This window comes from Callorhinchus milii, unplaced genomic scaffold, assembly GCF_018977255.1.
Source record: "Callorhinchus milii isolate IMCB2004 unplaced genomic scaffold, IMCB_Cmil_1.0 Scaffold2, whole genome shotgun sequence".
Taxonomy (NCBI): Eukaryota; Metazoa; Chordata; class Chondrichthyes; order Chimaeriformes; family Callorhinchidae; genus Callorhinchus; species Callorhinchus milii.
Genome location: NW_024704743.1, coordinates 114,557,955 through 114,580,578, shown reverse-complemented (window position 1 = coordinate 114,580,578; position 22,624 = coordinate 114,557,955). Strand labels below are relative to the sequence as shown.

The 22,624-nt window shown below is 43.5% G+C and overlaps 1 protein-coding gene across 1 annotated transcript in view; it reads left to right on the top strand.

The window, feature by feature from the left end:
* The first annotated feature begins 3,495 nt into the window (after window positions 1-3,495).
* cunh8orf34 (chromosome unknown C8orf34 homolog) overlaps window positions 3,496-22,624 on the top strand; it is a 157,063-nt gene continuing 137,934 nt past the window's right edge. Inside the window, 1 exon segment of the mRNA XM_042332422.1 lies at window positions 3,496-3,613. Coding sequence (XP_042188356.1) covers window positions 3,548-3,613 — 66 coding nt within the window. The 5' untranslated portion in view covers window positions 3,496-3,547.

Here is a 22,624-nt window from a genome sequence, read left to right as displayed (position 1 = left end):
ATGTGGAGTCCTGTAGCTCAGTGGTTAGAGCACTCGCCTCACAAGTGAGAGACCTGGGTTTGATTCCCGGCAGGACGAAACATTGGGCAAGTTTCTTTACTCCACACATTTCTGTTTTCTTGATTTCAAGATCCTCATCCTCACCTACAAGGCCATTCACGGCCTTGCTCCCTCCTACCTCTCCAACCTACTATCCCCCTACCTACCTGCCCGTACCCTCCGTTCCTCTGGCTCCGGTCTGCTCCACGTCCCCCGCCCCAACCGCCCTACCATCGGTGGTCGGGCCTTCAGCCTCTCAGCCCCGAGGCTCTGGAACTCCATCCCCCAGTGCCTTCGCCGCCTCCTCCCTTTCCTCCTTCAAGGCCGGTCTCAAAACCTTTCTCTTTGACCGAGCCTTCAGCTCCCCTCTCGACTCTCTTCCCCCTCCTTGCTCCCTCCCTTCCCTCCCCTCACCCTGACCATTTCCCCCTCCTCGCTCCCTCCCTTCCCTCCCCTCACCCTGACCATTTCCCCCCTGCTCGGGTCATGACCCAACTGTGCAGCACCTTGGGACGTCCTCCTGACGTGAAAGGAGCGTTATAAATGGAATCTTGTTGTTGTTGTTGTTGTTGTTTACCTAGCAGTAAATAGGAACCCGGTTGTTAGTCAATTGGCGGATCGCTTTTCCGGAGCTAATAATTCCTACAAAAAAAATATTAACTTGGTCACTTCCATCCATGACTGTTTGTGGGACACTGCTGAGCGCAATTGGCTGCCACATTTCGCCCACAAAATATAGTCAATTCACTTTATAGTATATTCTGTGAAGCGCTTTGAGACGTCTCGAAGACGTGATAAGGCGCTACATCAAATGCAAGGATTATTATTTATTATCAGATACACATTCACTTCACTTTACAGTGTATCCTGTGAAGGACTTTGAGATGTTCTGTGAAAGGTGCCATTTCAAATGTAAGGATTATTATTTTTAGTCATAGTTCATAACCTCCATGAAAGTGATCGTTGCTGATACTAGGTGCAAAATCTGTAGAAATAAATCCGCTTAAATAGTGTTGATGTTTGTTGTAATGCCTTTCCCGTTTGGAGGACATCTCAAAGCACTTTACAGGATTTCTTGTAAAGTCTAGTGACTGTGTATTTTATAGGCAAAGACAGCAGCCAATTCGCATACAGCAATGTCTCAGAGGACCGGCCTTCGGATGAGATATTAAACTGATATCCTGTTTGCCTGTTCAAGTAAATGTTCAAGATCCCACAACACTAAACGAAAAGAGAAGGGAGTTTCTCCCAGTATCCTGGCCAACAATCGCCCAAATAAAACTGCCCATTCATTTCACGGCTGTTTGTGGGAATTTGCTGTATCCAAGGTATTATATCAAATGCAAGAATTATTATTATCCTGACAAAATTAAGGTCTTAAGGGGGCATTTCCTGGGCAGCAACAAGCTTTCACTGCCTTTATAAAATATACAGTCATTACATTTTACAGTAAATCCATATCACAGGGAAACTGAAACAGGGAAACACTCTGGGGCCCCTTAGCCTTGGCAACCGAGGCCTAACACTCTCTGCAATTAAGTAAGTAGAGCGAGTCCTCCTGCAAGAGAGGGCAGATACCATTCCAGATGCGGGAATTTCCATGTGTAGGTGGCACGCTTGCAACTCTGTTTGGTTTGGATACTGTTAAGCGTGGTGATAAGTTTCAACATTTGTCACAGCTGGGAGTGACAACGCAAGGATTTTATATATAGTGCAAGTAGTTGTTATTGTTCAGCCATCCCTGTACCCAAGCAATCAATTTATCATGCAGCCTGCCACAGAGGAAATGCCGTATGGTCCGATTTCCCCCTCTTTTAATATACACATCAAGCACTTCAGTCAAGTGGTTCAGGATAGTAACCAGCAAATTCACCCACTGCAGAAAGAAACAAGTCCTGTACGTAACGATTATTAATGAGAATCCTGCTGGGGATGTACAGCCCTATAAAACGATTGGGAAAAAAATGCAAACTATTAAATATTCGGCTGAGCAATGAATTGCAATGCTCCTCACTGATAGATGTCTCTCTTTGGCCCAACGTAACTGAAGCCGCAGCATTGATTGAGAAAAGCAGGGATGGTTCACTTAACGTTCTCCTCCACCTAACCCCCATCCTCCCCTCCCCCATATCATCCCTGCGACCAAACAAGCCGCACAGCCCTGCCTCTTGCTGCAGCCCGGGAGGGAGGGACCTGTCAATCAGCGGGAGTGAGGGAGGGACCTGTCAATCAGCAGGAATGATGGGACATGTCAATCAGCGGGAGTGAGGGGGGGACCTGTCAATCAGCGGGAGTGAGGGGACCTGTCAATCAGCAGGAGGGAGGGACCTGTCAATCAGTGGGAGGGAGGGGACCTGTCAATCAGTGGGAGGGAGGGACCTGTCAATCAGTGGGAGGGAGGGACCTGTCAATCAGTGGGAGGGAGGGACCTGTCAATCAGTGGGAGGGAGGGACCTGTCAATCAGTGGGAGGGAGGGACCTGTCAATCAGTGGGAGGGAGCGACCTGTCAATCAGCAGGAGGGAGGGAGGGACCTGTCAATCAGCAGGAGGGAGGGAGGGACCTGTCAATCAGCAGGAGGGAGGGAGGGACCTGTCAATCAGCAGGAGGGAGGGAGGGACCTGTCAATCAGTGGGAGGGAGGGACCTGTCAATCAGCAGGAGGGAGGGAGGGACCTGTCAATCAGTGGGAGGGTGGGGAGGGACCTGTCAATCAGTGGGAGGGAGGGCGGGACCTGTCAATCAGTGGGAGGGAGGTACCTGTCAATCAGTGAGAGGGAGGGAGGGACCTGTCAATCAGTGGGAGGGAGGGGCCTGTCAATCAGTGGGAGGGAGGGACCTGTCAATCAGTGGGAGGGAAGGACCTGTCAATCAGCAGGAGGGAGGGAGGGACCTGTCAATCAGTGGGAGGGAGGGACCTGTCAATCAGCGGGCGGGAGGCGGGGCCGGGGGTTGATTGACGGGGGAGGTGGAGCTGATGCCCGTCGTTGGGGAGCAACGGGCGACGCGCCGCCTCGGGTTTAAAGGCGGCCGCCGAGCAGCGCCTCCTCACCGGCCCCGCGCTCACCCCGAGGCTGAGGCTGAGTCGGGACCAGAGCCCCGCGATCCGCTCAGACACTCAGTCACTGCCCCGAATATTTATTTCCTCCTGATTTAAAGCGAGAAAGTTTGCAGAGTTCCCCCTCCCCCAAAGTTTGTGTGTTTTTAATCCCTGTGTCACACAGCCCTCGTTTGTATTCTTCTTCTCTTTTAACCCTCTCCTCTCCTCTCCCTCTTTCCTCAACTCGGGGGGTGTGGGTGTGGAGAGAGAGAGAGAGAGAGAGAGGGACAGAGAGAGAGAGAGAGAGGAGAGAGAGAGAGAGAGAGGGACAGAGAGAGAGAGAGAGAGAGAGAGGGACAGAGAGAGAGAGAGAGAGAGAGAGGAGAGAGAGAGAGAGAGAGAGAGAGAGAGGAGAGAGAGGGACAGAGAGAGAGAGAGAGAGAGAGGAGGGAAACAGGAGCATCATTTTGATGGCGTCTCAGCAGTCCAGGATTCAAGGCTATTTGGAGAAAAACAGGATCGGTCCTTTGTTCGAGGTGAGACTTGAATTATATAATATATTGGGAGAGGGAGTGGGGGAGAGGGAGTGGGGGGAGGGGGGGGGGAGGGGGGGGGGGGGGGGGGAGGGAGGGGGGGAGTGGGGGGTGAAAGGGAGGGAATGTGGTACAGGAGGAGGGAGACCGTTCCCTTTGGAAATGTCCGTTTGGCGCGAACTGCCCACAATTCCCGTCAGAACTGTGTGAAAAGGAGGAACTGAGACTCAGCACCAAACCCGCGCTCCGGGTCCCCGAACACCGACACCAAACCGCTGCCTTCGCCTCTCACAGCGCCGCACACGGGGAGTGAACAGTGACTGTGTGTGTGTGTGTGTGGTGTAGTGACTGTGTTGTGGTGACTGTTGTGGTGACTGTGTTAGTGTAGTGACTATGTTGTGGTGACTGTGTCGGTACAGTGACTGTTGTGGTGAGGCTGTGTTGGTGTAGTGACTGTGTTGTGGTGACTGTGTGGTGTAGTGACTGTGTTGTGGGTGAGGCTGTGTGGTGTAGTGACTGTGTTGTGGTGAGGCTGTGTGGTGTAGTGACTGTGTTGTGGTGAGGCTGTGTGGTGTAGTGACTGTGTTGTGGTAAGGCTGTGTGGTGTAGTGACTGTGTTGTGGTAACTATGTTGGTGTAGTGACTGTGTTGTGGTAACTGTGTCGGTATAGTGACTGTTGCGGTGACTGTGTTGGTGTAGTGACTGTTGCGGTGACTGTGTCGGTGTAGTGACTGTGTTGCGGTGACTGTGTCGGTGTGGTGACTGTGTCGGTATAGTGACTTGTGGTGACTGTGTTGGTGTCGTGACTGTGTGTGTGTGTGTTGTGGTGACTGTGTCGGTGTCGTGACTGTGTGTGTGTGTTGTGGTGACTGTGGTGCTGTAGTGACTGTGGTGCTGTGGTGACCGTGTCGGTGTAGTGACTGTGTGTGTGTGCACTTGCAGGTGAATGCTGGACTTGCGGCAGCGCTGTGTGTGTAACGTGGGGGTCAGTTCCTGACTCTCTCCTGAAAGGTTGTTGCCAATGTGGAATAATGTCACAGCTGAAACTGTCCGGGGCTGGAGATGGGGGGGTTGGGGTGGGGGGGGGAGGGGGTGGGGGGGGGGTGGGTGGGGGGGGTGGGGAACAATCCCCCCCTCAGCGAAGTCTGCCTGAAATAAACATTTAATAAATAATAATAATTATTAATAATTATTAATAATATCGTTTGAAAACGCGTCTGGAGATTGTTCAGTCACTGTCTGAGCTGCGATGCCCTCTCTCTCACTGTCCTCCTCGGTGGTACTGTGTTTTTAAGTAGGAAGTGGTTTGTAACGAGCACTCGCAGGATTGCTTATCCCTTTTTTTAAAAAAAAACACAAAAAAATCCGTGTCTCTCTCGCGTTCAAATAACGCCCATCAAACTGCACCACCAAAACCTTAAGGGTCGGTAAATTATATATATAATATATATATATATATATATATATATATATTTAATGTGGTATCTCCTGTGCGAGGCGTCGTAAACTTGTGCAGCTGTGGCCAGGAGATGAGATGGTGTGTGTGTGTGTGTGTGAGTTCTGACAGGTGTTGCACACACCAGAGCAGGAGAACGGGTTTAATGGTCAGTATTTTATCCAATTGAGATTTTGCAGAGCCCCCCCCCCACACCCCCACACCCCCCCCTCCCACCCCACCTTCTTCTTCTCAACACTTTCAGACGATAAAGATCAATGTACGAACGTCTCACTGGTTTAATCCACTCACTGTGTTTGGATGGTGCTGATGTCCAGCAGTGAAGGCTTCCTCGGGTTATCACACTTCCTCAGCAATTGCAAGGATTATTATTGTTGTTATTATTTATTTATTATAAACTGTGGATAGCAGCTTTGCTTTACACGAGGGAAATGCTGCAGCAGGTGCTGGACTTACCCAAGTGAGTGCTTGGAAGTCTCTTCGGGGAGATGATGGCCAGTGAGACTCGAAACATTTTTGCGTTGTGGGTTTCCAACAGTATTAGTGATACGAGCAATTTGGATTCCACCCCCCGACACACACACACACACACACACACACAGTGGGGTTTTTTTTTTAAAAAAAGGCATATCGTCTTCATGGCTCGGCAATTACAAAAGCTGTCTTCCTTTGGCAAATGCACAGCAAGTCCCAATAAATAGTGTTCAAGCAGCAAACCACAAATGACACTGGTATGGCGCCCAGCTCGCCGTCAGGGGGGCGTCTCTCCTAAAGCACACCGTCATATCACTTGGGCACGAAGACATCCTTACAGAAGTGACAAATGGTCCTTCCAACTCTTCGCATCCACACTAGAAAAGGGTTTGCACTTCCACTTGTACATGAGGGACAGTGCCCTTTTAAGCTGATAGCGTTATTTGTAATTGATATCCGAGGAGCCAGCATCTGCAGGTAATCTAATCAGTGCAGTGTGGATGCCTTCACATATCCATGCCTGGATGGGAAAAAAATCGGAACAATTGCACATTTAAAGCATGCATGGATAAAGTAGCGTATGAATGCATCTAAAAAGTATGATTTCTGAATCGAACTGACAGTTTCAGGTCATACCAGTGTATGAGTTATATGCGTTGATAAAGTGAATAATGTTTCCTAGTGATTTCATAAAGGACTTAATTTATGTACATGGAGTGTATTTTTTTCTCTCCAGTTTCGCAATTTCTTGTGGATCCACAGAAAAAGGTGATTCATCTGGTAAATCAGTTAAAGGCTTACGGTTTCCTTCAATCGAAGTTAATTGTATTGGGTAATCGGGTTTCTAATTTAAGGAATGATTGCAATGGCAAGCAAGAAAAAGAAGGGTAATTAGATTTGGAGAAAGACTGTGAATGAGAAAGAGATTATGGAAGGAACAATATAAAAATGAATCGTTTAACGCTGCATGAGATCAACACTGAATGATAGGACAAGTTTCTGAATAAGACTAGGTGAAGTTCTTTTGTCATTAAGGGATTAAGATCAGCATTTTTAAAAAAGATCTCTCAGACTATTGTGTAGTATTTGTTGGGAAATGTCAAAAGACTTCAATGAACCCTTCAAAATGTTACTGCTGTATATGGATCATGTGTGTCGCTCTTCCCTCTGAGTCTTCCTCTGGGACTTTGAACCACATTGTCTAAGCTGCAGTTCTATAATAATAATAATAATAATCCTTGCATTTGATATAGCGCTTTTCACGTCGGGAGGACGTCCCAAAGCGCTTCACAGAACACACTGTAAAGTGAATTGACTGTATATTTGTGGGCGAACGCGGCAGCCAATTGCGCACAGCAATGTCCCACAAACAGTCGTAGATTGAAAATGACCAATTTATTATTGCTTTGTTTTTTTGGAGGGATTATTATTAGGCGTTCTAGGGGTGTATTGCATTGTTGGAGGTAGGTATGTCCTTCAGATGAAATGTTAAACCGAGGTCCCGTCTGTTTGGGTGGATGTTAAAGATCCCATGGCACTATTCAAAAAGAGAAGGAAGTTTTTCCCGGTGTTCTTCCTGGCCAATAAATCCTCCAAATAATATCGGTCACTCACTCCATCTCTGTTGGTGGGGTATTGCTGTGCACTAACTGGCTGCTGCATTTTCTCCTCCAAAAGATACAGTCAATCCAGTATATTCTGTGAAGTGCTTTGAGATGTCTCAATTATGCTGTTTTTTTGAGAGGTTTGTTTGGTACCTTCTGTGGTCCAAATCCAGATATTTTCAGGGCAGAAGGAAAATCTCAGTGGTTTTAATTATTTTGTCAAAGTTTTTGTTGAATGATTGTATTTTATGAATCGAAGGTCTAAAGCAGACGAAGAATGAAACTAAGGATAATGAAGAGGGGAAAAATACATTCTTTGTCTAAGTGCAGAAGCTTCAAAGGAGCTTAGATGCTCCTGATGTTGTGGGGGAATCTCTTTGCTGTAACCAGACATTTTGTCATTCAAATGCATTACGTGAGACCCTGCAGCTCTGAAGCTAAGTGCCCTACTCAAGCTTTCTGAAAAAATAGTCCTTGATTCATGTACATCATAAACCCCTGCATCGCAGAGTGTTTGAAAGCCATTTCTACGAGCCATTTCTTCAAGTGCTGAGATGCCATCTGGTGTCAAGGGCGCTATAGAGATGCTGTTGTTGGCTTGGGCTTTCCCATTTATCAGATTTTTTTTTAGCCCGGTCAAAAAAAAGTAATAGTGCAACACCGGATCTACCATTTTTTTCCCCCTTTGGTCAATGATTTTGGGCGGAGGAATCGAAGAGAAATGGCATAGGTTAGGAGGAGGGTGGTGAATGGCTATGGCCTGGGGTGGGGTTGCCTAGTGAATCATATTAGTTTGTGATAACATGGCTGCAAATTAGCCACCGAGCTGTAAATGCAGCTATTGTTCTAGTTGCGTGTGTTGCCCACATCTGGTGCAATCTTTTCAATATTTGAACTTGAGGATTACCTGCAGTCGGGCAGCAAACAAATTATTAATATAACCATTCACTGGCAAGGACACGCAACCTCTTGTCTTCAGCCTTTCAAACTGGCTTACAATTGGGTCTCTGATAAAGTTAGCTAGATGTCCTAGAGTGACCAGAGCCTGTGAAGGACAGAGTGTTGAATTTCATTATCGCTCCAAGCAAACTGCTGCAAAAAAAATTCAGTTTTTTCTTGTTTCTGAGCCCTTCAACACATTAGGCAGCTGAGAAGAATCCATCAAATGCTTTAGTATTTAGGATTTGGACTTGTTACACTTATTAAATTACCTCCACTGGAGAACGTCCAATTAACTTCAGTGCACTTACGTTCTGTCAGCAATAATCCTCTACAAGAATCAGTAATTGGCCTGTTTTACTACATTTAGCTGCTTTTTAAATGAATTCCTGGGTTCAAATCTTCTTCCTTTCCTTTAGGTTACTTGAAATTTCCAGCCAGTGATGCAGTGATTGTGATACTTCTGATTGCAATTGCACATACAGTAGACAATAAATATTAATAATAGCAATCCTTGCATTTGATATCATGTCTTCTAGACATCTCCAAGTGCTTCACAGAATATACTGTAAAGTGAATCGACTGCATATTTTGTGGGCAAAACGTGGCAGCCAAGTGCGCACAGTAGTGTGCAGTGTCCCACAAACAGTCGTAGATTGAGTGACCAAATTAATTTTATTATGATTTATTTATTGTTTTAAGGCTCCCTATGGAAGTTATTGTAGCTTACTGAGGACTCAAAACTGCACTTGTCAGATAGCTAATGCTCAACTAGTCACTATCCTCTGGAGTGGGTGGGGGTTAAGTGGGGTCTTCTTGGGGTTGTGCATGACTCCAATATGACATCCTTGGCAATAGAATAACAGAATTAAGTCGATCTTCTTTGACTGTCTTGGTAGTTCCTGAGTTACTTGGGTGCCCAGTACAACAACAAATTAAATTTTTTGTGTATAACTCCTTTCATGCAGTTACCTCTGTAAGCCAAAGCCCTAACAGGTCATGAGTGGGGGAGAGGTCATACCAAGTAAGCAGTGCAAAGGTTACAAAACAGTGTTAGCAATGGCAAGCTACACGGTTTTAGTTGGTTAAACTCCACCAGTTACCCCAAAACACACTCAATGTCCCCAAGTCTTGGCTCTTGCCAGTGTGTGTTGAATACTTTCTGGAATCGGGCAAAGCAGTCCCTCGGGAAAGAAAGTGTGTGCACTCCAGACAATGGGAAATTTCCATTCAGATGTAGAATTTCTTGTCTGGTTTCAGTATTCCTAAGTATAATGATCTGGGTGTGTGCATGTATGACCAAAATACAACAACAACAAGATTTCATTTATAGAGCGCCTTTCACGTCGGGAGGACGTCCCAAGACGCTGGACAGTTGGGTCGGGATAAATAAAATTGTGCTCTTAAGAATTTATTTTATCATAGTGAAATAATTTAGGGTACACAAATCTACAATGGTATTGTGAAAGACGATCCCAGTGTATTCTGTTTGGGGTTTAAAACTCAGTGTTATTTTCCTGTTTTTTGTATCTCCCTTGAATCATTCAGATGCGCTAGTCTTTTAAGAAGCACTTGTAATTTTAAAGGCACAATGGCAGCATTTCAAAACCTTTCAAACCAGTTTTGAAAATCAGGAACAAAACTCAATTTGTTTGGTAAATGCTTATATTTATGGAATGTTTTCTATGGATCTTAGTATCTATCAAATTGCTTCTTTGCTCCCTGAAGGAGTAATTACTTCTTGACATCATTAATTTTCAAAATCTTGTCATAATTGGGGATTTTGTGTGGGGAGGGCAATACAGACCACTGTGTTTTCAGTAAGAATGGTTATGGATTCATTAATTGCAATAAGAGGGGAGGAGTTGCTACGTGAAAGCAAATGCTTAAAATTCATCTTGAGGTTATCATTCTCTACGGTGATTGGAAAGATTAGAGTTGGTGAAGGGCAAGCAAAGGTAGAACAGTCCTTTTGAAGAACAAATGGAGGAAGCACGACTGGTATGTTGGGTTAACTGTGCTGTTCAGCTCTACACTAATGCTTATTAATTCAGCCTCTTACAAATAGAGGAAAAGGCTTCAATTACAGACCGCTTGACAGACGCCAGCATAGCTCCAGGAAGGGGAAAGTCATGATTCACTAACTCTCTGGAGACCTTAGAAGATATTACTCTCGTGGTGGCCAAAGGAAATTAAGTGAATGTTATATACTTAGATTGTGAAAAAGCTTTCACTTCAGAGATTAATGGTTAAAATAGGATCATGGAAGACATCAAGTACTAAGTGGAAAATTGTCTGTTTTTTAAAAAAAACAAGCTTATGAATGAACAGGTAATGCTTACATTTTATTTTGTGCCTCTCACAGGGAGGATGCCTTAAAGTGCTTCACAGGATTCGCTGTGAAGTGTAGCAACTGTATGTAGGCAAACAAAGCAGCTAATTTGCATTTGGCGGTGTCCCACAAAACAATATCCAACAATAAATGGAAATGGTTGAAGCTGCAATAGTATTGTATGGTACTGAGGAGCCAAACTAAGATTCTGTTTGTATTGTAATCAATAGAACAATTATACAATGTGCTGAACGGGAAGTGGATTTGGGTGTAATTGTAGGTACTATTAATTATCAAAAATATCAGCCATAGCTGAAATCATCCAAAGGAGACTTGGCTTGTTTGTTGAAATGCCTTTTTAAAATATTCTCTAGCTTTCTATTCTGTCATTTCTGATTAGTGTACATTTAACTGGTAAATATTACATTATTTAACAAACATTAAAGTGTTGTTGAGAACTACTCTTGAGTGATTTCTGTCCTGATGTGGTCCAAATCAGTAATGTCAGCAGACGTGTTCAAAATAACAATAATCATTGCATTTGTTAAAGCATCTGGATGTTTCAAAAGACCCACAAGATTTGTTTAATTTAAATTGAAGTACAGTAACTGTATTTGCAGGCAAATGTGGCAGCCAATTTTGCAAACAACTATGTCCCATAAACAACTATAAAGTAAATTTACCTGGAGAATTGTTCCAGACAATCTGGAGGACATCCCAGCAGCTTGGGACGTCCACCAGACATGAAAGGTCTGTAATTAACAAATGTAATTTTTTTGTTGTTGGCCAATATACTTTGAGTTTTTTTTTCCTCTCTATTTGGTTTTTGCTATGGGATCTTTAACATCCACCTGAACAGGCTGACGGAGCCTCAGTTTAATGTCTCATCCAAAGGACAGCACCTCGTGTAGCAGTCTATTACAGTCAAGTCTATTAGTTCAAAGCTTGAACCCACAAAACTTTCACTCTCAGGTGAGAGTGCTCACCAATTGAACCAGGCTGACACCCTATGTATTAACCTGTACATTAGGAGAAGTAAATCTTCAACTTAAGTTTTGTCCGACTACCTGTATCAGAATACATGATTGCAGTAAGCAAATTCCATTCTTTCAAAACTGATTAAACAAATAATAATCCTTGCATTTGATGTAGCGCTTCATCGCGTCTTCGAGACGTCTCAAAGCACTTCACAGAATATACTGTAAAGTGAATTGACTGTATATTTTGTGAGCGAAACGCAGCAGCCAATTGCGCACAGCAGTGTCCCACAAACAGTCGTTGATTGAAGTGACCAATTATTTTTTTTGAAGGAATTATTACCCCCGGAAAAGTGATCCGCCAATCGACTAACAACTGGGTTCCTACTTGCTGCTAGGTAAACAGAGGCGTGCGGAGTAAGGAAACTTGCCCAAATTTCGCCCTGCCAGGAATCAAACCCAGAACTCTTGCTTGCGAGGCGAGTGCTCTAACCACTAAGCTACAGGACTCCACGACTCTAGTCTGTCTGACGTAGTCATCGATCACTGGTCCTTGAGGAATTTTAATTGTGATTGTTGTGCCAGAACGCTAATTGTCAATGTACACTGCAAGGAGCGAAACGAGTAAATGCTTAGAATTTGTCCAACGGAATTCTCACCTATTGAACTGCATGTCAGTGATTGGAAAGCTAATCACATGCAATTTACTGACTCATGCATCTGCAACATTGAACTATGCTGTTTGTGGATTATACGCATTCTTGAATACTGCTGAAGTTCATTGTTAATTCATTTCTTCTAATTCGCAGTCTCACGTGCGGGCTTCACAAGAATAAGTACGGGCAAAGGTTGGTGATTTTGCAGATGTTCATTTCAGCATCTATATCACACTATTGAAAAGCATGCATTCACTTCCACTGTGGCTCCCTTGAGTTACCCTGTACCTGGCAGTTCTGTTGCAACCCCATAAAGATATTATCGACCAAAATAATTAATCAAAGCTCTATTTTAACTTGCGTCAGAGCATGTCCAGTAAAACACGGTAGATCATTAGATATCTATAAAATAATAATAATCTTTGATGCAGCATGTCACGTCGTCAAACCTGTACATGTTATAATAAATAATAATCCTTGCATTTGATATAGTGCTTTTCACGTCTTCTAGATGTTTCAAAGCCCCACACAGAATATATTGTAAAGTGGATTGACTGTGTATTTTGTAGCCGAAATGTGGCAGCCAATTGCGTACAGCAGTGTCCCACAAACAGACATGGATTTTTTTTTTGAGGGATGATTTCCCTCAGAAAGCGATCCGCCAATTGACTAACAACCGGGTTACTAATTCCTGCTAGGTAAACAGAGGTGTGTGGAGTAAGGAAACTTGTGTAAGGTTTCATGCTGCCTAGTAATCGAACCTGGGTCCTCTCGCTTGCTAACCACTATGCTATGGGACTCCACCTATCTGCTATAAATAAATTGCTTCCTCGCCATTATGATTCTGTGAAATGAGATCATGTTATAATTTACAGAACTGGGAACAGAGGACATCACCCTTTAACATATGTATACTGCTTTCCAAATTATTGTGTAAAGAATTTCAAATTCTGTCATTGAATTTTCCAAAACAGCCACGAGACGCAAATGAGATAGTAGAACCAAAAAAATCGGATATTGAATTATAGTGACCTTACGTAAAATATGTCAAAATTGTATTTAAATGCAAATTAGTGTGACCCTTACTTCTCTTGTGTTGCTGTACTGAATGCAAGTATCCAGTGTTTACTGGTATCTGCTTGAAATTGATTCTGTCTCACTACAGTGCTTAGTGTCAGTGGGACCAGAAGTCTTTGCCCTCTGCTGGTCCTATGACAATTGTGTTGTGCAGGTATGACCACAAACAGTGACACTGCAAGGAGGCAGAGAAGCTTGATTTCAAGCGTTTAGAAACTCAAAAAGAGAAGGGAGTTTCTCCCAGTATCCTAGTCCACATTCCTCGAAATAAAACTCACCACTCAATTCATGGCTGTTCGTGGGCATTGGTGTACACAAATTGGCTGCTTTGTTCGCCCACAAAATACACAGTCATTCTTTTTTGCAATAGAGCCTGTGAAGGGCGTTGAGACATCCTCCAACGTGAAAAGGTAAATCAAATGTAAGTATTATTATAACACTGACCCAACAGAAGATTGCTTAGAGTAGAGTTCTTGCAGCTTGGTTGTAATGAAGGCATGTATGAGGGTTTCAGCAGCCCGAGGGGTGAGGCATTGGTGGAGTCGGGCAATGTTGCAGACATGGGGGAAGGCGCAGCTGTGAGGGAGAAAGGACAGTTGAGGGCCGAACAAGACTAGGTTCTTGACCGGTGAGGTGGAGTGTGCATCCGTGGATGCTGATGCTGCCCTGAGGTGCTGAGGCACGAGCACAAAATAATCAGGAGAACCTCATTCTTGCTGACATTAAATATAGAAAGTTGACTCTCATCCAGGACTTGATGTCTGACTGGCAGTCTGTCAGGATATCAGTTCTCCTGAAATTTAGGGTAGAGCCAGAGAGATAGAGTTGGGTGTCATGCGTGTACATGTGGAAGTTGACATGTGGATGATGTCACCAAGAGGGAGCTTGTACAGTTGAAGCACAGAGGACAGAGCCCTGAGGAACACCACACAAGACAATGTGGGGGCTGGAGGAGAAGCCAGCTGTGGAGACGAAGTGGAGTTGTTGTGAGAGATGGGATCTGAACCATTCAAGGACAGAACCTTGAAGGTTGAGATGAGGCGGTTGAGGAGGATAGTGGTCCACAGTGTCAAAGGCAGCAGAGAGGACGAGGAGACAGAGGGAGCCCTTGTCACAGATGAACAGAATGTCATTTATCACCTTGACCAGGGCTGTTTCCATGCTGTGTGCAGCATGGAAACCTAATTGGAGAAGTTCATAAAGGGAGTGGGAGGAGAGGAAGGAATGAAGCTTGGAAGCAACAACTCTTTCAAGGACCTAGGAAAGGGGGGTTGGAAATGACACAGGGTCAGGATGAATAAAAGTATTGGCACTTTTTTAAACAAAAAAACCCCACAGTATCTCACTTTTACCCCTCTTGTTTACCTCTGTTCCCAAATGAAGGATGGAAAGATTTAAAGTGAAGCTAAGTTTCCCTCTTCCAGCCTCTTACTTGAATCCACTGAAAACTTATTTGATCTTTGTGTGGCACGTCTGTACTTGCCCAGCGTGTCTCCCACAGTAATTAACAACCAGCTCACCAGATTGTAATTATAGCAGCTGCCTTATCAATATTGCAAAAAGGTCTGATGCTATTTGGCAGCATTGTTTAGTTTGTTCGGTGGAACATCTCGTCCGGCTCAGTTATCCAGGAAGTGCTGATAGAAAACTGCCAGTGGACAATTCAGGCAGGTGTGCTATGCACAGGAAGCATTGCATATTATAGAGTGTCGACTGTACACAGAGGGCCAAACCTGTACATGTTATAATAAATAATAACCCTTGCATTTGATATAGCACTTTTCATTTCTTCTAGACGTCTCAAAGCGTTTCACAGAATATACTGTAAAATGAATTGACTATATTTGTGGCGAAACATGGCAGCCAATTGCACACAGCAGTGTCCCACAAACAGTTGTAGATGGAAGTGACCAAATTATTTCCGTTTTTCTTCTTGAGGGATTATTATCAGGCGTGTGGAGTAAGGAAAGCTGCCCAAGGTTTCACCTTGCTGGGAATCAAACCTGGGTCCCTCACTTGCGAGGCGAATGCTCTAACCACTGAGCTATAGGACTCCACAGTGTTATGTGGACTCTGCTTTGCAAGTGATTGTAGAGAGAGCTGCTTGGCATACGGACATTCCTAACCTTAGTAAAGGAATAGCAGTCCAAAATGTGCTGGAAGGACTTAAGTGAAACATTACAGACTGAAATATGGAGAGAGTAATACAGCCACGAGGTGTCTTCTTATGTATGTACTGGAGAAATTCCATGTGTATCTGGAATTACTCTGAAATGCTTTCATAAATAAGAGCGTTCCAGACTTTGCTAAATTGTTGAATTTATTTTTACCTTTGCAGCTGTTATTCAGCAGTCCACAAATTTTTTTTTTAACTAGACTTTGAAATTTAAGGTGTTTTTTTAAAAAAAACAATTGCCAAACTCTGGCTGCTCTGAGATGTTAATTACAGCAAATAGATTAAATCTGGATTCAGGTGGAATTTCTACCCTAATACGCTTCCAATTTTAAAAAGGGCTGTTTGGGTTTACAACAACAACTTGCATTTATATAACACCCTTTGCAGGGTAGTGTCTTGGAGCACTTAATAATAGTGGAGTGAGCCCCCTAGCTGGGGGGAAAGGGGACTTGACTGTAGGCAGGATCAGTGAGGAAGGTCTTCAGGTGTGACAGAAAGCCGTCAAGCAGGGGTCAAGGCACTTAATCCTGGTTTTTGATGTACCACTTTTCACGTCTTCTAGACGTCTCAATCGCTTCAGAGAATACTGTAAAGTGAATTGACTGTATTTGTGAGCGAAACACAGCAGTCAATTGCACACAGCGGTGTCCCACAAACAATCGTGGGTTGAGTGACCAAGTTATTATTTTTGAGGGATTATTATCCCCAGAAAAATGATTAGCCAATCGACTAACAACCAGGTTCCTACTTACTGCTAGGTAAACAGAGGCGTGCGGAGTAAGGAAACTTGCCCAACATTTGGCCCTGCCGGGAATTGAACCCAATTCTCTCATTTGCGAGGCGAGTGCTCTAACCACTGAGCTACAGGACTCCGTTGAGAAAATGGCTACATAAATGCTGGAAAAAGTGCCTTCTGACTTATTGTTTCTGTATCAGATTGTCTCTCTTTTCTGTCATGTTTAGTTATAAAATACAGTACAATATCTGAATTGGAAATTGATGAAACAGTTTTTTTATATAAAAAGATTAACAGCAGAGCGCAGTCTATTTATAATGTGTTGTCAACAGTGCCTTGGGACGTCCTCCCAATGTGAAAGGCGCTAAACAAATGTAATTTTGTAGTGTATTATGAATCTAAAAAAATCTAGACATTGTGCTTCTAACTAGTCCATGGGGTTGGAAGGGGGAAGTCCTCTATTCCTGCTTCTGGATCGTCAGATCATTGCAGATAGTGCACAGGAAGTACCGCGGATGTCGTGTCCTGCACACAATGTCTGCGCGCTTCGTCAACAGAACCAGATGCACTTTTCTTCGTGAAGCGATGTCACAGGTGCTTCATGTTTGTGCTGCACAGGAAGTAACACAGCGATGCTTACTGTGCATAGCCCACCTGCCTCAAACAATGTGCAGGAAATGACTTTGGAGGCCGCCTGACGAACCAGAAGGTGGCAATTTTTACGTTGTGAGGAGTTCGCTAGTCAGCACTGGAAGCTGGATGTATTATCCTGCTGATACAGTTTAGCTGACCCATTGACCTGCTTACAATAAGCAAGCCCGCACTCGAGTGGGACACATTCTAGTGATATATATACACGCACATTGCCTGGTATATTTACAGAACCCACAGTCTATTGAGATTTTTTTTAACATCGCAAATGCTAGTGGCATGATTAATGTTAGCATATAAAAAAGGACCACACGACTCTTGTGCTAATATTTTCTGGGCACTGATTTAGTCTGACTCAGCAGAACCCTGTTTGAGGTACTCTGCTACTTGTATCCTATTATCCCAGGTTATAAATAACATTTCAGGGATCTCATGGCTTTTGGGCTGCAAGAGCTCCTGCAAGGTGTAATATTATCCTGCTTATTTCAGTTTGTAGGCTCCCTAACAAGCTGCATTGTTTGACAACTAATGAGTAGCGCAATGTCTCGAGGGGTGTTACTCAGGGCTCTGTCCTTGGTCCTCTCCTCTTCAATATCTACATGGTCCCTCTTGATGACATCATCCACAGACATGGGGTCAACTTCCACATGTATGCGGATGACACCCAACTCTACCTCTCTGCCTCCACCCTCAACTCCAGGGTCACTGCTGTCCTGACTGAATGTCTGTCAGACATCAAGTCCTGGATGAGAGCTAACTTTCTTCAGCTGATTGTCAACAAGACCGAGGTCTTCCTGATTGGTTCCCGTCAGCGCCTCCTCATCTCAGGCGCTGACAGCATCACCATCCATGGTTGCACACTCCACCTTGCTAAGCCAGTCTGAAACCTTGGCATCTTGTTTGACCCTCAACTGTTCTTTCTATCCCACATCTGGACCATGACCCACTCTGCCTTCCCTCACGTCCGCAACGTCGCCCGGCTCCGACACTGTCTCACACTGCAGGCCGCCGAAACCCTCATACACACCTTCATTACAATGAGGCTCGACTATGCAAACTCACTGCTTGTTGGCCTCCTTAACTCCTCCCTCCACAGGCTGCAGATCATCCAAAACTCTGCATGACCGTGTCCTCTCCCGCACCAGTCTCCGCGACCCTATCACCCCCATCCTCGCCCAACTTCACTGGCTTCCCATCACACAGAGGATACAGTTCAAGATCCTGGTCCTCACCTTCAAAGCCCTCCATGGTCTTGTTCCCCCCGACCTCTGCGACCTCCTAACCCCTACCATTCTGCTTGCTTCCTCCGCTCAGCGTGCTCTATCCTACTTCACGTCCCCTGCCTCGCTCATCCCACTGTTGGCGGGTGGGCCTTCTGCCACTCTGCCCCCTTCCTCCGCCTCGTCCCCTCCCTTGCCACCTTCAAGACTCATCTCAAGTCCTTCTTCTTCGACCATGCTTTCGATCTTCCGGTTGGGGGAGCGCTGCATTATAGGAGGTGCCAGATGAGATGTTAAACTGCAGTCCCATCTGCCTGTTCAGGTGGATGTTAACGATCCCATGGCAATTATTCGAAAAAGGAAGAGAGTTTTTCCTGGTGCCCTGGCCAACAGTCCCCAGAGAAAATTGGTGACTCACTTAATGGCTGTTTGTGGGGCATTGTTGTGCGCAAACTGGCTGGTGTGTTTGCCTACAAAATAGTCACTGCACTTTACAGTAAATTTATATTAAAAAAAACCTTGCATTTCATATAGTATCTTATCACATTGAGACATCTCAAAATTCTTTGAAACCCTTTGAGATGTCCTCTCGAAGTGAAAGGCACAATCTAACGTGAGGGTGATGTTTATTATAATTTTAGAATCCTAATAAATTAGATTTTTTTCTCCCTATTTCATACATTAGCCATTCTTATACCTTCTCAATGTAACATTGTCAATTTGTGTCAAAGAGGGGCCAGTTTGTGTGTTCTGGGTCCACAGTTACTCAAAACTGGGTTGAAGCTATCTCAACTCTTTTTGCATGGAGAGACCTATTGTCTGCAGAAATATGAGACTTTCATCCCATTAGTCTGGGCTGCAATGGAACAGTCCCTGAGGTGAAAGGACATTGTGTTAAATCACTGACGGCAAGAAGATTTATTTTTTAAGGAAGTCGAATCATACTGTGCCATGTTTTCAGTATATTCCAGAAAAATATGGAATAATGTTTTTTAAGGAACATTTCAAAAGCAATGGAAATAGAGGAATGCATAACCATACTGTGCTAGATTAACAGTGACAGTATTTAAGCCTTCTGGGAATTGAAATATCACAGCTGTAAAAATGTCCTTATGTGTAGCGGCTATATTGTTTTCTGCACTAACTGTGCCTTAATATGATTTAATTCATGGAAGTGCTTTGTGTTCAACTTTTTCCTGGACCTGGTCAACATGGAGTATAACAAATGGACCAGAAGCTCGTTAGTTCACCTTCATCTCCTGCAAGATAGTGGCTGGTAATACATTCATGACCTGTGCTCATAGAGTAGGTTCAGCAGTGTGTGTTCCTCCCTAGAAAGTGTGCGCATTCTATTCCAAACGCAAGAAAATTGCTTTGTGTAGGTGGCATATACATATGTAGAACTCTGTCTAGTTTGGATATCCTTGTGCATGGTAAGTGGATTCTGCATCACACAGTTGACCAAAAATAAATACAGTGGATTTTCTTGATCTACATGGACATCCGCCTGAGGTGATCTCACTCAGTCTGAGACTTTTGCACTCTGTGAATGGTGCTGTATAAATGCAAATTATTATTATCATTTGTCGTAATAACGATAACCTTTCATTAATGTCATTCTTATTTCCCTTTTACGTGTGCTGATGAAATAACTGGTCATTTAATAATTAAATCAATAACACTCTTTGTATTTGATACACAGTAGCTCCTTATGTTGTCAAAATGTCTAAGCACTTTAGGGGATTTTAGTGTAGTGACTGTGTTTGCAGGCGGACGAGGTAGCCAGTTTGCACACTGCAATGTCACGACCGAGCAGCTGTGAAGTGAAAAACTAATTTTATCCGGGGGATTGTTGGCTACGGCATTGAGGGAAAGCTTCTATTTTCAGACGTCTCACATGTACGGTTCGAAAGGACCTTGGCGTAAAGGCTTTTCTGAAGGATGACATCTTTGACACTGCAGCGCTCCCCCAGCACTACATTGGAGTGTCAGCCTAGACTATGAGCTGAAATTAATTTATAATACATTTATTGCATGCAGTTGTTCGCAGGGGACAGTTTCACTGAAGGAAAACTTCTTTCATAGCAATGCTTGAAAGAATCTGTCAGACCAGACTTGCTTAGATGCAGTTTATTTTTCATTCAAAAATAACAGGACTCAGGACTACATTGTTTCAGAGGTATGTCGCTGTGCTATGAATTATTCACATTGTGCAAGCCTGGCAGTTACCTTGGAAATAGAGCCTGACTTTCATTTATAGACAAATACGGGACTCCAAGTTTTGTGGAGAAAAGTGAAGGTATTTAAAATCAAGGCTGTGTTGTGTTGAAGCTGGTCTAGTTTGCATTTTGGAATTGGATAGAAATTGTACAATAAGCAGTATTACAAATTGGACCCCAATAGGTGTCATGATTAGCTGATGGCGAGCAGGCATAGCAATAAAGGAAAACAATGCTTTAATAACCATCTATTTGATTATTTAATGAAGGCTGTTCAACAAAATACATTTGTATAGTGCCTTTTACATAGGGAGGACATCCTAAGGCGCTAGACAGTCAGGGATTTGAACCTGATCAGGAGGGGTGGAGGGCATGGAGAGTATGTATAGGAGGGTGACCAAAGGTGCAGTCGAGGAGGAGAGTCTTGAGACGTGCCTTTAAGGAGGCAAGGGAGGGAGCAAGGCAAAGGGGACTGTGAGATGGCGTTCCAAAGTGTGTAGCCCCGACCACCGATGGTTGGGCTGGCCAAATGGAAATTTGGAGCAGACCAAAGCCTGCTGAGCGGAGGGAGAGAACAGGTCAATATCTGTTGTGCATTTGACTTGCATGTGGCAAAACTTTAGAATTCAAATACTGTGTTTGTTTGTATGTCTCCTTAGAAATAAGCTGATAAAATCAGCTTGTGCACATTACCATTATCCTTTATTTAAGTTGCTCCTTGAGGAATATACACAGGAGTTTGAGTGGATTTAATTAATTAATGTAAAATCATTTCAAATGATCTTTGTCTACAAATACAGTTGCTGCACTACACAGTAGATGTCTTCCTAACATGAAAGCAATTGCTGCCTCCCAAAAAATTTTAAAAGTGGAAATTACTGATTGCAACACACTTGTATTTGTGGAATACAAAACTGTTTCTGAATAAGTTTACTAAATGTTTTCACTACAGATTGAAACCGTTCATGTTTAATGAAGCATTTATGATTCATCTTTAGCATAAGGCAAATTGCAATGCATTTCGGCTTTTATCATACCTTGTGAGGAAAACCAGCAACCATTCAAACGAGTTTGCCAAAGCAACCCTCACTGCAAATAAGAACATTAACCCACAATCATATCTCAAACAACCACAAAGTGAATGACCAATTTTATTTAGATTTTCTCATTCTTATTCAAAATCCTCGTCCACACTATGTCTTTGAGACATTAAGTAACCAGGATGGTTGTTATTCCATTGTGCCTGCAGTGCCGGACACTTTATGGTGAACGGTCCTTTGGGCAGCTGGTGGACTGACTGCCTGTGAAGCCTACAATACTGTACTACGTTTGCCCTTCTATCTTGTACAAGCCTCCTGTCGTTCTCTTTCCTTTCTCTACCCCCCCCCCCCACCCCCAATGCTCACCGAATGATATGCAGTCAGAGATGCTATGCAGTCAGAAAATGATGTCTTGACTTGCGACTTAAAATATCCAGTGTGCACCCACTTGTTATGTTGCTGCCGGTGCTATGGATTCTGATCTGCAGTGAAAGTTGGAGTGGACTCCAAAGCACTACAAACCTCAGGGGACAGTGGAGTTGCAGTAATACAGTTGTACTGCATTTGAACCAGCTCTGTGCTTCCCTGGAATACAAATGCAACATATGCTTCCGGTCTTGTCGGGATCTGCTTGAATATTGAAGGATGGGGATTCGAGGTTGCAGTTTCTGTCTAGTTGCTTTTTGGGGATCGAGGAGATTTTTTCACATTTTATTTTCTTGGCTGTCTCACCTGTGATATTTCACCTTCCAGGAAACTAATTTTGGGAGCGTCCATTTTGATGGGAATTCCACATACTGTACTCTTTTCAGAAGGCCCCAAATCCTTTTCTTATTCTTTACTTTCTCATACATTAGATTAATCTACACAATTAAACATTTAAAGTTTTGAACACGCTTGAGAATTTTTTTTCTTGAAAATTTGTTGTTCCCTGGGAGATTGTGATACAATTTTTGTTTTATGGATTATTGTAAGAATTTATCTTAAAATGTCCCCATCCCGTTAACTCACAAAGGATTGCCTGATATCTCTCTAAATTTGTAAATGGCTGTATTGTATTAAAACTCACCAAAGTACTTTAATTAAAGCAAATGGATGGGAAACTGTAATAAGAACAATCACTGAGTCAACAGTGACCGTGAAGGCAAGACTGATAGATACCAGAGGGCTTTAAAGCAATTACAAAATAAATGAGCCTGAAAGCAAAATCAGTCAATTTAATACAGAATTTCTAATTAATTAATAACTGATATTTGTACTCTTTACTTGTATTCTTAACTTAATAATCTAAGTAGGCTATTGCTTAATTAAATTTATAGATATGATTCTGTGGCATAGAAATATTGTACATTGCAAATAGTATCATACATGCTTCATCTGAATTGTAAAGTGATTTAAATCAACTAAATGTGGCTGAATTTAAAGGGGAAGAGGTGACAGTGGATCGCACAACAAA